Source organism: Olea europaea, chromosome 17 (genome assembly GCF_002742605.1).
Source record: "Olea europaea var. sylvestris chromosome 17, O_europaea_v1, whole genome shotgun sequence".
Classification (NCBI taxonomy): Eukaryota; Viridiplantae; Streptophyta; class Magnoliopsida; order Lamiales; family Oleaceae; genus Olea; species Olea europaea.
Window position 1 is genome coordinate 14,922,180 of NC_036253.1, and position 15,107 is coordinate 14,937,286.

Sequence of the window (15,107 nt, forward strand, 5' to 3'; positions counted from 1 at the left end):
CATAATTGCATACATAGGTTACTTTAGTTATAATTTTATCACCACAAACACAAGTTGTTATTCTTGTTTGGGTTAGGGTCATTGTAATAAAAATTGAACTAAATCAATCTCTGTAGGACGATATTTGAACTCACATCTACTTTATTACTTGTTAATGAATCGTATACTTGCAAAGTTTTAAATCGAAACATATTTTCGCAAACAAATACCACAAAAATGGAAATAATATCAAAAATCACGTGAAACAAATGAAAAAAAAAATTCTAATATAAATGCATGGAATAAAGAAAATAATATTTTTCCAAAATCCAACCTAATTTGGATAAAAAAAACTCCAACAATCTCCACATTGATACAAATTCCAGTGCAATGAACGAAACTAAAAAGTTTCTCCACCTTGAACGAGAAATTCAAAATCTTCAACAAAAACCAAATTTTCTCTAGCACAAAAAAACTCATCTTTTACAGTATCCAACACGGATATATGAACCCAAACACCCAATTTCCCAAAATTCATAAAGAGATAGAAATTATCAAATAGTGTAGGACACCCTGTAGCAGAATCAACTCTCAATACTTTTATAAAAAGCTCCTAGCTAGTCTCAACACTTTCAAAAACAATAAAAGCATGTGCAATCGAATCAGCATCTACATACCTTTCTCCAATGGGTCTATCCCTAACAGTTGAATATGATGAAACCTCAGGTAATGGCGACAAAGCGAAATTATCCATATCCTGCAAACTCAAATGAGTAATATTCCTCTATATGGACCTCGAACCATCCCAAAGGTAAAGTATCAAACCGAATCTCTACCACAGTACTAAATCTGTACTAACTTTTCTTCACAAATTCTATCTGACCTTTATGAGATGTATAACTGGGACTTTTTCTCCCCTCCAATATAATACGAACACCCTTCCGAACCCTCAAAATATGTGCCCTTTTGAATCAAGAGTACTCAACAAAATGAGATTCTTCTTCAAATCTGGAATATGTCGAACGTGATCGAGTGTTCTACATATTCCATCCACCAGTTTCAATCTGACTCTTCCATTACTAGCTACCCTACAAGGTTCCTTGTTACCCATGACAACGACACTTGCATCATCTTTTCATATATTTCAAACAAATCTCGATTGGAACACATATATAACGCACAAACTGTATCCAAAATTCACTCTTCGTTAAGTTAGGATTCTATGTTAGAAATTGTCAAATAGTTCTCAATTATGTTGATCTCATCTGAAGTATTTAATTGCTTCCTATGATTTGCAGTCAAATTACCCTTGTTCTATAATTTGTTGTAATCCCTCTTAATGTGTCATTTCTTATTGCAATAATACCAAATCTGATTATTGAAATTTGATAATAACTTACCTCTTATTCGATTACCAAGAATAACAAGGTCTTCTCCATCTCTAGCCTCAAATCCAATTAGATTCTTCATCTTCTCTTTTGAAAACAAAGCATCATACGCATCTTCAATTGTGAGAGTATCGTGACTATACAAGATCGCATCTCAAAACTTTTAATCAGATGCAATTTACTTGTCAGATTTTTAGTCATGCACAATTGCTCCAATTTCAATCACAACATAGCTGTCATCTTCTCCTTTAAAATATCATAAAGAATATTGTTAGAAAGAAGAGATGGATTTGTGAAAATGTCGTCTGATCCTTCCGTTATTTCTCCTTCGTCATCCAAATTGTAAGCGTTTTGTCAAATCTCAACAGCATATCATCCAAATCCATCTGCACAAGTACAACTCGCTTCTTCACTTGCCAAAATAAGAATCTTGTATTGTGATCCAAGAGCGGAATTTTATACTTCATGACTACCATTAATTACAAAATTTTCGAACAAATTACAACTAATAGCTCTGATACCACTTGTTGGGAAATAAAATGGATCAAGGTAAAATATATATGATACGAAGAATTATATGATCGTAAACAAATAAAAGATAAAGGGCAAATAATTAATTGGCAGAGGAAATGAGCATTTTATTCAATTGATTAATATGGGAAAACAAATATAATAATTGTGCCTACACAATTATTTTATATTTCATTAATACAAAACTTTTGAAAATAGTCTAGTATTTATAAGATTGAATGCCAACGCCTAGAAATACTACAAAAATGAAAACAAGATTAAAAATCACGTGAGATAAAGGAAAAAAAATCTCCAATAAAGAAAATAGTATTGGGTCAAAAATCCAACCTAATTTGAGTCAAAAAAACCATGAAATAACATTAATCTATAGTACCATAAATAAAAAACTCTTTTCGAAAACAAGTATGTGTATATATATATATATATACTTTTTTTTTTTTAATCAACGCTACATATTTTAAAATCTTGTCAATTGGCATAGTTTAGTGTTTAGTCCAAACACCCGAACAACAAAACTTGTTTTTTTTAGTGGGTTTATTTATTTATTAATTTATAAATCAACATTTTCTTTTTTCAAGCTATATGTCGACATCAAGTTACGTAACGATAAATGCTTGTTGATAATAAGACACCTAAAATAATTCGTCAGGGCATTCCATGAATTCTATGATGATGTTCCCAGACAACTTTAATATCATTAGTATTCCATTTGAAAAAACTTAGGTACGTCCAAAGGGTTCATAGTTCATACTAATGGTATTTACGTTATCCAAATTATCATGTTAAATTATTCTTGAAGATTTGGCATTTATATCAAAATTGATACTCGTGGTTGAATCAAATTGTTGAAAAAAAAATACTTTTTGTCATGCTTTTCAACTATTTTTATGTTTAATACACAGAATCCAATCACAACAAGATTTTTTTTCCTTAATTGTTTGAATGAAACTTATTATATTTATTTTTTCGATAATCATTTTCTATGTAAAATTGAAGATTCATTGATGCCGATGAAGTGAAAACGAGGTTTCATTTATTTGTTTTTTTAATGGGACAAAAGACAAGTGATATTTACATCTATTGATGTGAGAAATGTGTCTTTTCCAATAATTGCTCTTTAAAGAAGTCGAAAATAAAGGCGGAGGTTCCCAACCTATTATCAATATAGCATTTGGGTACTCGACAAAGTTTGCGCACTTAGATCCTCAAGGAGCAAATAATATGAGTTAGTGACTTTTTTAACTGTCAAGCGGTGGTAATCATTTATAAGGGACTCAAGTGATATATAAATTTCACGTTGGAGATTCGTGTACCAAAAAATAAAGTTTGTGGACTAAATGATACATTACTCACATAGGTTGAAGACATCCATTGCAATTGATCAAAAATAGAGTTTATTATTTTGAATAAAAAAAACTTTACCAAAATATATGTCTTGTAATTTCCATACCATATTTTACAAATTTACATATTGCGTGTAGTATTTAGTTTTTGGTAACAAACATATTCTGCAAAAAAGATAGAAATATTTATACGTTTGCCATTATCAATAGCTAAATAGATGAAAATACCCCGCTCACATAGAATACAGCATGGTGATCATCATTAGTCTATTTGGAAGTGGAGCCACTGTCACATTGTCAAACGAAGTTAGAATATGTTTTTATTTAATGGACAATATGATAGAAATCCTACTATCATATATATATCAATGATATCACCATTCTATAGAAGTTTCGGGAATTATAGATGGCCAGGACCAATCCCTACTCACAGGGGTGGATTCAAGATTAGATCCAAGACTGGATTATAAAATTTCAAGTTGGGTTAATACTCCAAAAAAAATAAATTTACACATAAAAAACTATTTTTACAAAAAGAAAAATGCCTTTAAAAAAAAATTTCTTGGACCTTGGCCTACTCATATCCTATCCCGCCAAGGATTTTCTAGAAATGGGCCGTTGCAGAGATTTAGTTATCTACATTTACCGGCTGTTTACATATTTATTTTTATCTTTTTAAATACAATTTAAATTTAGCCTTATAAAAATTAATAATAGAAAATAAGAGTCGAGGGGAGGGCCAGAGTGGAAATTTTGTTAAAATTTCCTATTGGCATAACTGGTATGTGAGATAAAAATTATTGGATTAAATAGGGTCAAATCTCGTCCACTCTTCTATAAAGTTATTAGGGGTGCTAAATGAGATGAGACAACTGCTCGACTTGTCTAACGATGGGCTCAACTATGCTTGCTCAAAAAAAAGTTCAGCTCGACTTGCATCACTAGTTTACCCCTTGGTGGAATGAGTCGAGCTAGCTCTATATATATCTATATATATGACAAAAAATTGTATATATATATTTCTCTGTCTTGTGCACGAGTCAACGACCTTTGGGTTGATGAGCGACTGGCATGGTCGAATCATTGCACAGCTCACTTCAACTCGACTCAATCCATTTAACAATAGTACATGTTCTCTATAATTTTATACCAAAAATTTGTTAATTCTTGTACTAATAAACTTTGTAAGCGAATGTTTTCTACTATTAATTATGTATACACGTACAAAAATTTGTACTAAATCAAGAAAAAAGTTATTATACACAGTAACACATTTAACTTATGACAGTGAATATATTCAATTTTAATTTGGACTATATTCACTATATTGTTTTTCACTTTTATTACATAATCATAGTATACAGAGTAGGGTTGTTTCTCCAATCATAGTCGCATTAACCTTGAAGCCACCCGGAGCATAATGCAGTGGTGCAAAAGATAGGAGTGAGGTAGTATCAACCTTGCTGGCGGTCGCAGTGTGATGGTTCGATTCTTGAGATATGAAATTGAACTTTTTGTGGGTATCAGTGTACGAGCAAACTCTTGTTCCTTGGTCTGCTGAGACACATCCCGCGATTTACCTTCCTTATGATGCTCTAGGGGAAGGGAGGGGAGGGGAGGAGGAGATTCTCAAGCTTGGGGTTCAACCTTTATAGTCGCATTAACTTTAATGTTGTCTCCAATAAGATAGTTGGATCGAGTCTTTTAATATTCTGACCATAGGATTCATGTTGGACATTGGGATGTGAAAATGATACTATACTATGTGGCTGGCTATGTCTCTATCAAGAATATGACTAAACCATGAACAAGTTGCCTAGCAAGTGGCCAATAATTATATTATTATTATTATTATTATTATTATTATTATTATTATTATTATTATTATTATTATTTTATAAATTGTCTCTTGGAAGCAATGATTTGCTAAGACTTAATGGGTTAGAGGGGGGTCAATAATCTTTCCACTGATTGAAGTGATAAAATTTTACAATTTCCAGTTTGCTTTTGAAATTATGCCATCTTTGATTTGGAATGAATTGTACTGTATAATAATTGAAAAAGTAGACAAAAAGAAAATTAGTTTGTTTATTATCCAAGCACGAACCAAAAATTCTTTTGAAACAAAAAAGGGATGATCGAAGAAATCTATTTTTCAATAGAAACAGCAAATAAATACAAGAATTTTTTTTTTTTTTTGATAAATTTTTTTTAAGGAAATTGCATTGAAGCTCCATAATCTATGGTCTTTGTAGTAAATGGATCCCTAATAATTAAAATTTAGCATTTAAGTACAGAATTTTTATATTCTATGGCAGTTTAGTCCCCAACGGACGATTTCTGTCCACATAAAACAGTTAAATGGTCCTTTTTTTTTTTGCCCCCCATAGACATGATTATAAACTTCAATAAAAAAGAAACAATATTCTCTTTCTCCAACTCATTTCCCTATTGGTCCATCCATGCCCCTTGCCCCACAAACCCGATTAAGTGGGAAATCCCTGCCAAGTTCTAGACTAGGCCGCAACTGCTGGTTTTTTGGTCCTTAGTAAGCTCCTTGCCTCCCCCAATGCTCAATTGCCAATGCGAGTGAGAAATTAGATGGGGAAGGAAGGGTTGGAGTGTATTGCAGGAATGTAGAAATGTCGAGTTTTACCCCTCAAAATGAAGAAGGTACACAAAATCACACCACAATTAAGTAGTTCGAGGGCTCGCTTCCACTATAACGCTGTGAATCATGCTCCGGGGGAGGTTGACCCTTCTTCGAGCCAACCAAGATAGAAAGGGGAGGGCTCGCTATCTAGACTGCATTTCGGGAGTTTAAACTAATTTGTGGAAACTTATTGACTGTCCTCATCCTAAACATTCTTTGTAAGCATAGTAATGCCTCTCTATCTTTTAATCCACTAATCAAAATTTTGAATTATGTTTGGTTTAGTTAAAAATTTAAATCAAAAGTTAATAATTAATTTTAACTATACATTTTATGAAACTTACAACTTTTATCGATTTTTCAACAATACACTTCATCAATTTTTATCAAAATCTACAAAAACATATATATTTTTCAAAGTTCAGTGACCAAAACTTGATATTTTAAACTTTAGTGACCTTTCAAATACATGAATCTAAGTTCAATGACTATTGAAACAATTAACTCTTATAAAGGTATATGCTTTTTGGCCAGACTCCAATAAGAAAAGCCAGGTTCTTGTCTTAAATTTTGGAAGCTCTATAGAAACTAATCTCTCCCTCTCTCTCCCGGATACACTCACAATCAAACTCATAGAGTGTCTGTGTACATCAGTTCATATGTGAAGTGAATAGAATTATTCTCGTGCTATATACAGCCACCATCTTTGCGGACAAACAATCTACATTTTTTCTTTATTTGATTGAAATGCCAATCTCAATATATTTGCATCATTGCATGTGGACATTGATGATTTTTCAGTTTTATTTTTGCTCCTCTCTAGGTAATTTTCTTGATCTTCCTTTTATTTTGGTAATTTTGAAGAAAGAAAGCAAATGAAGAAATCAGTATCCGAACAGAGCTTGTACATTGAAAGTGACGAAGAGGATCATGAGGAGAAGCCATATGATGCAGGTGGAGATGAACAAGATGGGAATGATTCCGATTTCTCCAATTACTCCAATGATAATAAGAATAGCCACCAAAGCAAGCCCAATTCATACAATACCTCTTGGCCTCAAAGTTACAGGTATGCTTAATGCTTATACACACACACACGTGCACGGTCCCAAGCCCAAGGAAAGGAGGAGGGTCATGGTATTTGACATCAAGTCATATGACGTACACGCATACATATACAGTTCTTATACGTATACTGTATTTTCTTGTCTGTTTGTGCTATATTTTCATGATTTCTATGTTGTAAATAATTTTTTGCAGGCAATCAATTGATCTATACAGTAGTGTTCCATCTCCAAGTCTTAATTTTCTCGGGACACCATCTTTGCCTAAAAGTTCATACCTTTCCTCATCCCTTACGAGGAGACGCACTCCAGAGATATTACCTTCTCTGGGCAAACCTCTCTTATCTGAAGTGGAGGATGAGAAATTTCCACCACAAAGGCGTAGTTCGCATTCTCTATTGCCACCTATACCGTCAAAGAAGTCAGGAATAAAAAAAGGGAGTCTCGATGAGAAAGAGGCCAAGGTCTCTGATGAACTTCCAATTTCTCGCCAGAGCTCATACGGTCAAGCTGTGTTAAATGGTATGTTATTTTGATCTGGATTTCGTACTTACTTCAATACAAATCTTGGTACGCAGCATTGGACACAGACAGGATGCCAAAAGGACGAAGTTTTATAATCATTTACTCTCGCATTATTGTTTATTGCTATACAGTTCAACTTTCTCAATAAACTATTATAATATAGTTTTGACATACGATGATTTTACACAGGCATGAATGTTCTATGTGGAGTTGGAGTCTTTTCTACTCCATATGCTGTCAAAGAAGGAGGGTGGCTCGGGATTTCTGTACTGCTGACTTTCGCTGTGCTTTCTTACTACACTGGAATTCTCTTAAGATACTGCTTGGACAGCCAACCGGGAATTGAAACGTACCCAGACATCGGCCAGGCTGCATTCGGTAAAGTGGGGCGAATTGCAATATCTGTAAGTCTTGCTTCCTCAATATTTTTTCGTCATTTAGAATTACATCAAATTTCAGAATTTAATTGTTCACTTCCTTATTTTCTGTAATAAATATTATTGATGATTAAGACCCTATTGTACTTATCAAATTAAGAGAAAATCAATGAGCATTAACTACTTTCTAACACATTCTTTTCTGTCGTATTTTACTATGCAGATAATTTTATACGTGGAGTTATATGTAAGTGTTCTTCCCAATTCCTGAATTGAACATCCAGCACACATTAATTATTTTGAACTCATTAATCAATTTCTCATATTATATGTCTGGCCCCTGATTTCTAAATCTGTTGCAGGCTTGTTGCATTGAATTCATTATTTTGGAGAGCGATAACTTGTCATCTTTATTTCCAAATGTACATTTAAGCATTGGAGGATTCGAATTAAACTCTCATCATTTCTTTGCATTGATGACCGCCCTGGCCATTCTTCCTACTGTTTGGTTGCGTGACCTGAGTATTCTCAGCTATATATCCGGTGAGTCTGCTCACATTTAGGTGATCATAAAAAGAAGTTAAATATTGACCATTATACTATTCAATTCAATCCAATACTGCATACCAAACACACATCATTTGTTTAAAAGGGTATTCAATATTTTCAGCTGGAGGAGTCATTGCATCGGTGTTGGTGGTTGCTTGCTTGTTCTGGGTTGGTTTAGTGGATAAAATTGGCTTTCAGACGAACGGGACAATGCTGAACCTTTCCACTCTCCCGGTTTCTATAGGTCTCTATGGTTATTGCTACTCGGGGCATGCTGTTTTTCCTAATATCTATACCTCAATGGAAAAACCTAACCAGTATCCTGCGGTCCTCCTGACAAGGTAAACCCAAACGCTGAGGACATGTTCGATACATAGTACATTTCAGATTTTTAATTTCTTTTTCTCCGTAAATTCTCTCGAGTGCACTCTAAATTATATCTAGGCGCTATTTTAAACCCGGGTCAATAACCAATGCAGTTTTGGCATCTCTACGTTGCTGTATACCGGAGTTGCTATATTGGGATACATGATGTTTGGAGAATCAACAGAGTCACAATTCACCCTCAACATGCCTCAAGATTTAGTTGCATCAAAAATTGCTGTTTGGACCACAGTAAGTCAAGAAATTCCTGCGGGAGAGTTTTCTTCTTATTGTTACTTCACATTAATGTTTGACAAGTTGTAGTAAACGGGGCTAGATAGTAGTATAAACAAGATTTTAGTTAATTTTTCATTTTTATTAATGTCCAATCATGTTCATTACCTCGTACCAAGCATGCACTAAACAAAGTGAAGTGTATCTATATCTGAATTCTGTTATAAAACTCATGCTTTTAACTTTTGTTTCTGCTTGTTCTTTTGCAGGTAGTCAATCCATTTACAAAATATCCTTCTACTGATTTAACACGTTCGAATATGTTAAGGGTATAGCATTTTCCTTTTTCATAATGCTTTTGATGAGAAACTGATTAAAAAAAAAAAACAACAGCTTTAGATCAATAGCTGGAATCATAGAAAGAGAACAGTTTCTTCCTTAATTAGATATATACATATGCATTAACAATGTCTCCAGTGGCAATGAGTCTGGAAGAATTGATACTATCAAACCACAAAAAGTCTCGTATATATTCTATACTCATAAGAACTGCATTGGTAATGTCTACATTGCTTGTTGCTCTCAGCATCCCCTTCTTCGGTAAGCTTTTGTCGTCCAATCTTTGTATTTCTTCTCAACTAAGAATATCTCTCGAAATATTTAGCTGGTTTATGTTCGAGGACGAAGTTTCTCCTTGTCCTTGTTCTTTAATACACGATCATTTTTGTTAAACAGGTCTGGTGATGGCATTCATTGGATCTTTACTCACAATGCTAGTTGTAAGTGTTTTACAATGCCTATCAAATTAACGTTGTTGTTCCATGTATGGATGCGAAGTTTGTACTAAGCAAAGTTTCTCTTATAGACGTTGATTCTTCCATGTGCATGTTACCTCAGCATCTTAAGGGGTAAAATAAATCTCTTTCAGGTGAAACCAAGTTCTATCGTTTGCAAATTTCAACTCTTATTTATTATTTCCTAATACTTCTGTTTCATTTTCCATAGGGCTCTGTTTGTATCTTGATCATTGTACTTGGAGTCATAGCATCAGGTTTCGGTACCTATTCAGCCGTCTCTAAAATTATCGAGAACTTAAGTTGATCTTTTCGTGTGAAATTGTCTTGGTAGGTATTTTGGAGGAGATAATATGTACACTAGTGAAAGACGCATGTATTTTTAGCTTTCTTCGATCTCAAATTAGTTTATGAATTCTTGATTGCAATACAAAGAATGCATGACAATCACATACTGGGATGATAAATTGTATTGGTCCCTCGAAATCTTCATGAGATCTTTTACCGGTTCAAAATTTCAATGATGTTTTGTCAAATCAAATGCTCAACTCATTGGAATGGACTAATTCTGAGGAGTCTCATTCAACCCACTTTTCATCTACACATTTCAAGAGATCCACAAGTACTATTCACATATCCGCCTTCATTTTTATTATTTATAATTCAAACAATTCCAAAACAAAATCATCTAAATTCGAAAATGTACACCGGCTAAAACTAATATACACATCAATATACAATAAAAGAATATAATATATGAATATCACCAGAACTGATATGTACAAGGCAAAGCTAATATCTATATCAGGGCTTCCACCACTTCTTCTTTTTCTTGCTCTCTACTACAGGAAATTCTATAAAAAAAAAAAAAAAAAAAAAAAAAAAAAAAAAAAAAAAAAAAAAAAAAAAAAAAAAAAAAAAAAAAAAAAAAAAAAAAAAAAAAAAAAAAAAAAAAAAAAAAAAAAATTAAATAAATAAATAAATAAACTTACTTCTGTTTGACTTCAGAGTTTGTGGAAGAATCTCAATATAGCAGGTATCCCTAAACGAAGTAATGACAAATATCTTGACACCATACTGCCACCAAATAAGAACCATTTACTAGTTATTAGCCTACCGTAAATCAGAAATTTATCATGCAAGATAGCAACAATTGAAAAAAATAGATCACTGACTTCCTGTAATAAAAATTTGATGTGGAGTGTGGAAAAAGAGTATATAGGGGAGTAAAAACGTGAAACTGAAAGCCAGATTGCTTTGCCGAGAGGATAAGAAGGGAACAATCATTTTAACTAAGCTCTAAAGTGGATAATATCACTTGCTCAAGCTAATTCTGTCTGTGTTTCACTTGTAAACAAGAGGATGTCTTAAGAAACACGAGATAAAAGGGATGGAAAACTCATACCGTGTCTGCAGCAGCCTGCAACGTGACATGATCCCCCCATTCCCCTGCCCTATAATAATGCGAAATTGATTATATAAGTAAATACAATCTACTTTAGCAGAAGCGTAAATGCCAAGAAAGATTCAATAAATTTAAATGGTACTGTACTTGCTCATTTGCTTCAAGTAGTCGTCATAAGCCATGGGAACATAATTTTCATACAGCTCTCGATATGATTTCAGCTTATGGTTGGCAAGTAGAAACAATGAAAATTACAATGTGAATAGATGTCTTATATTGCCAAGAATGAAAAGAATTAGATGCCAAGTTATCTTGTTCCCAATCAAAACACTCACATACCTGGTTGACAACTTGTTCTCTCACTAATTTATGGTGGTCGGGAGTATGATATACTTGATCTGATAATGAACTAAACTGCGGAAAGACAGCTAGAATAGTAAGCCGGAGCAACAAGTAACACAAAACAATAGTTAGATATACTAAGAGGTAGAAATCACCCCGTCCCTCGAACTAAAAATATATATTTAGATATAAACTGTCAACTACAACTGCCTTCTAAATGGAAAAGATGTATATTGTAACTTATAAAATTTGGGTCCAGTGAGAATGTGCAAGAACCAACCTGGCAATTACCATCCCCTGAAATTTGTAGTTCAACCAGGTCATATAACTTCAATCTGTTGAATATAAAATAATAGAGTAAATACATTACAGTTAATGTGAAAGTGATCGTCAGTCAAAATAAACAGACATATAGAGAAAATAGAAAAAGAAACGAAATTTTAGGATAAAACTCTATAGAACACAGTAAACATCACCCAAAAATCAGTTTTATAAGTTCTTCATTGACAAAACTGGAAATGACTATTTAAGAGAATTTAGTAAAAGTAGAAAAGAAATGCCAAGAATATTTTATCTCTGAACTTCTCACCAATTTGTACTCCGATGTGGACTAGGGTCAAAAGACACTTGCGAGTAGAAGCTCCTAGTTTACATCCATTAATTATAAGATCTTTGTATATTATTTATAGAAAAAAAAATGATAAGTCTTTTAACATTTGTTCCCTATCAAATTAAAATTATGTTCAACCTTAATAAGATGGCACATAATGGAATCCTACTGTATATAACTATAAACCAGTGATCGGAAAAGCCCACAAAACAAGTAGCAATCTACAAAACAGCTTATCAACAAAATGAAAAAGAGATGATAATGCACAAGACCTGGCGAGCAGCCTTTCATGATCTGACATGGCATCTTCAGCTGATGGAATTTCTCCATTAATTTTAGGAACATGCTGCAATCAAAACAAGCAAATAGTAAAACCAACTTCATTATTATTTCTAGAATAAGAACCACAACTAATTATAATGAGTCGAGGTGCAATAACATGAACGCTGAAAAAGACAGTGCAAGGGAAATAATCTGCAATTACAGCAACAAGATAAGTTTAATTATCTTGACGAGCTTTTCTCATTAATCAGAATAATGTAAACTTACAGGTACAGGAACCATCTCATTCAGCCTTCTGCCCCATTCACCATCAAGGGTCGATTCATCTTCTATCTCAAGAAAGATTTCCTGCTCCTCACCCGTGGCAAATAATTCCCCACGGTTGTCAGGAACCATTCCTGCTCCATCTGCAGATGAGGTAAATAAACTGAAAAGGAAGGAAAATCATACATATCAAACAAAATGAAATCTGGCGCTTCACCCATACCATCAAAATGCTTTCTTGAAGAACCAAACCAATCCTGAGCAAGAATAGAGGCTTGCTGATCTTGATTTTCAGCACATGTGGATCCCGATGCCTCAGCAGTTCGAAGTCTTGATAACTCTTCCTGAAGAGCATGAGCAATCACTTTATCGTTATCTGCAGCGGAGTCTCTTGCTTCACAATAACCTTCCTCCACATGCTCAATTCGAGACATGTCCTTGTCATAAAAAGTGATAGTTTTAGGAGAACCACCACGCGTTGGAGAGCAATCTATAAGGTGAAGGCCCCACCGAACAACATCTGGATCAAGCTCTTGCGAGGTCATCTTCTTATAAAAGATGTAAAGACCCTTTGGAATAATTTAACCAAAACTTTTCCTGTACCAAAATATCCTCTTGCAGGCTGGCTGTAATAGTGGATAGAAATATCCTCCTGCTAGAAACACAGGAAACACATTTCATATTTGTAATTTGAATATTGTAGCAAATGAAATGATAAATAAAGCCATTTGAATTGAACAGAAATCGAAGTTTGCATTTGTTATGCATTACATGAAACGGCTGCCAAATTGTTTACATAAATATACTAAAAGAACTATAGAGTCCATAGGAAAGATATAACAAGATATTATTGACTCTCTGAACTCATCCTAACGTTGAGACAGAAACATTTAACTTTCTCAAATCTTAAATGTAATTCATTCACAAAAACACCTTCTAACTGTTAAAAGAAACATAATCAGAAATATTGTACTCTTTAGAGCATGAATCAAGATTAAACAACTCTGGACCTCCATTGATTGTGAGAAAACACAACCAAATAAATTCTAAAAAAAGATCTCTAATTCAAACTTCAAAAATAGGCATAAAACAAAAAACGGAAACATTAAAGATCTAAAACTCAATCGGTAACCTTCCTATATATAACAAACGGAGGGCAATCCTTCAAATGCTGTATATAACCTATCATTCACTACAGAACCCTGATTTAGAATAAAATTATTGCCTTCAAGATAGTAACCTGACGGACTATATTCAAAATATATGACTTTTCAACTATTATATTTATCTTGATCCGTCTGTACAGAAAAAAGATAAACTACCAATAAACATATGATTCTCGCAGACGCACGAGCAAGAAGGCACCCCCGGACACACACAAATAAACATATATAAATTTCAAAGTTCATCAAAAGACCTTTAAAAGATTAAGCAGATCATTAATCATTAAAGCAGTAGCCCACAACAGTACATCAAATAAGGGGATAAATTGATTCTTGAAGCCAAAACATTTCCATTCTATAAATCGCCGAATTATAATCAGTACCTTCTTACTTTTAAATCTAAATAATAAGAAAAACCAAGAAATTAAATTTAAAAATAAAAAATAAAAAATCAACAAGGAACCCGTTTATCCGAATTTAAGAATCAAAATACTTTATCCTGAACCTCAAAACATATAACTTCCAAAAAACATGTATATGATTTATGTATACGCATATGTATTTGCTGACCTTTGAACCAGGAGACCAGATATCTTTATCTAACAAAAAGCTACCGCTTTTACTTTGTATTCAAGAAAACTAGGAACAGGGTTAGGTAACAAGACGTCGTCGTTTTGGGAGCTTAAATGTTAAGAATGGGAAAGCGAAACAGTAGACGGTAGGCCGCGAAAATCCTGAGGAGGCGCCTCCAATGTGTTTTCTTGAAAAACCGTTATGTAGGACCTATCTTTGGAACCAGATTCTGCCACGTGTTCGGATTCAGAGATTTTCCTTTATTGCAACGTTTGGATTCATGTGGAGTATGTTCTTGGTCGGTTGTGATTGCATTCCGTTCTGTGCAGTATTAGTGCTTCTGATTGTTACTTGGGAGAATATCCTTCCTTGTTCTTCGTTTGATTTCCCTTTTTCTAAAAATTATTTTTTCAAAATTTCATTTTTCAATGCATATTTTTTAATAAAATAATATTACACGTAAATTTAATTTTATTTTTATCCACACATTTTCCATTAATCTACTATTTAAAATACATTATTTCCCTCGAAATAGAAATCAAACAAGTGCCAAGTTAATGAGTAAAAAATATAATTAAAAAACGATAATCTTGCTTCTATTTTTACACAGATAAAAAATATATAATTAATATTATTGAAAATATAAATTTTACTTATCTAATATAGCC

The 15,107-nt window shown here is 33.2% G+C and overlaps 2 protein-coding genes across 2 annotated transcripts; one reads left to right on the top strand and one right to left on the bottom strand.

Moving 5' to 3' along the window:
- Positions 1–6,450: 6,450 nt before the first annotated feature.
- On the top strand, positions 6,451–10,321 carry LOC111365271 (amino acid transporter AVT1C-like). The gene is made up of 12 exons (XM_022985713.1): positions 6,451–6,963; positions 7,155–7,480; positions 7,673–7,887; positions 8,084–8,107; positions 8,223–8,403; positions 8,531–8,750; positions 8,889–9,024; positions 9,276–9,295; positions 9,461–9,606; positions 9,742–9,785; positions 9,872–9,934; positions 10,012–10,321. Exons 1-12 carry the CDS (start codon positions 6,770–6,772, stop codon positions 10,105–10,107), a joined length of 1,665 nt encoding a protein of 554 aa, XP_022841481.1. The 5' UTR covers positions 6,451–6,769; the 3' UTR covers positions 10,108–10,321.
- Positions 10,322–10,766: 445 nt separating this feature from the next.
- LOC111365669 (OTU domain-containing protein DDB_G0284757-like) lies at positions 10,767–14,790 on the bottom strand. The gene is made up of 9 exons (XM_022986208.1): positions 14,437–14,790; positions 12,927–13,358; positions 12,707–12,846; positions 12,430–12,503; positions 11,828–11,882; positions 11,545–11,619; positions 11,353–11,426; positions 11,206–11,254; positions 10,767–10,877 (listed from the first exon to the last, which is right to left on the bottom strand). Exons 2-9 carry the CDS (start codon positions 13,246–13,248, stop codon positions 10,767–10,769), a joined length of 900 nt encoding a protein of 299 aa, XP_022841976.1. The 5' UTR covers positions 13,249–13,358; positions 14,437–14,790.
- Positions 14,791–15,107: the final 317 nt, after the last annotated feature.

Excerpts from the sequence above, each read along its gene's own strand:
- LOC111365669 (XM_022986208.1), bottom strand. The coding sequence starts at position 13,248 with ATGACCTCGCAAGAGCTTGATCCAGATGTTGTTCGGTGGGGCCTTCAC. Across the intron at positions 12,504-12,706 it reads ATGAGATGGTTCCTGTACCT|CATGTTCCTAAAATTAATGG; the intron begins GTAAGTTTACAT and ends TTTTGATTGCAG. Across the intron at positions 11,427-11,544 it reads GAGAACAAGTTGTCAACCAG|CTGAAATCATATCGAGAGCT; the intron begins GTATGTGAGTGT and ends GCCAACCATAAG.
- LOC111365271 (XM_022985713.1), top strand. The coding sequence starts at position 6,770 with ATGAAGAAATCAGTATCCGAACAGAGCTTGTACATTGAAAGTGACGAA. Across the intron at positions 7,888-8,083 it reads TGGGGCGAATTGCAATATCT|ATAATTTTATACGTGGAGTT; the intron begins GTAAGTCTTGCT and ends TTTACTATGCAG. Across the intron at positions 9,025-9,275 it reads AAATTGCTGTTTGGACCACA|GTAGTCAATCCATTTACAAA; the intron begins GTAAGTCAAGAA and ends GTTCTTTTGCAG.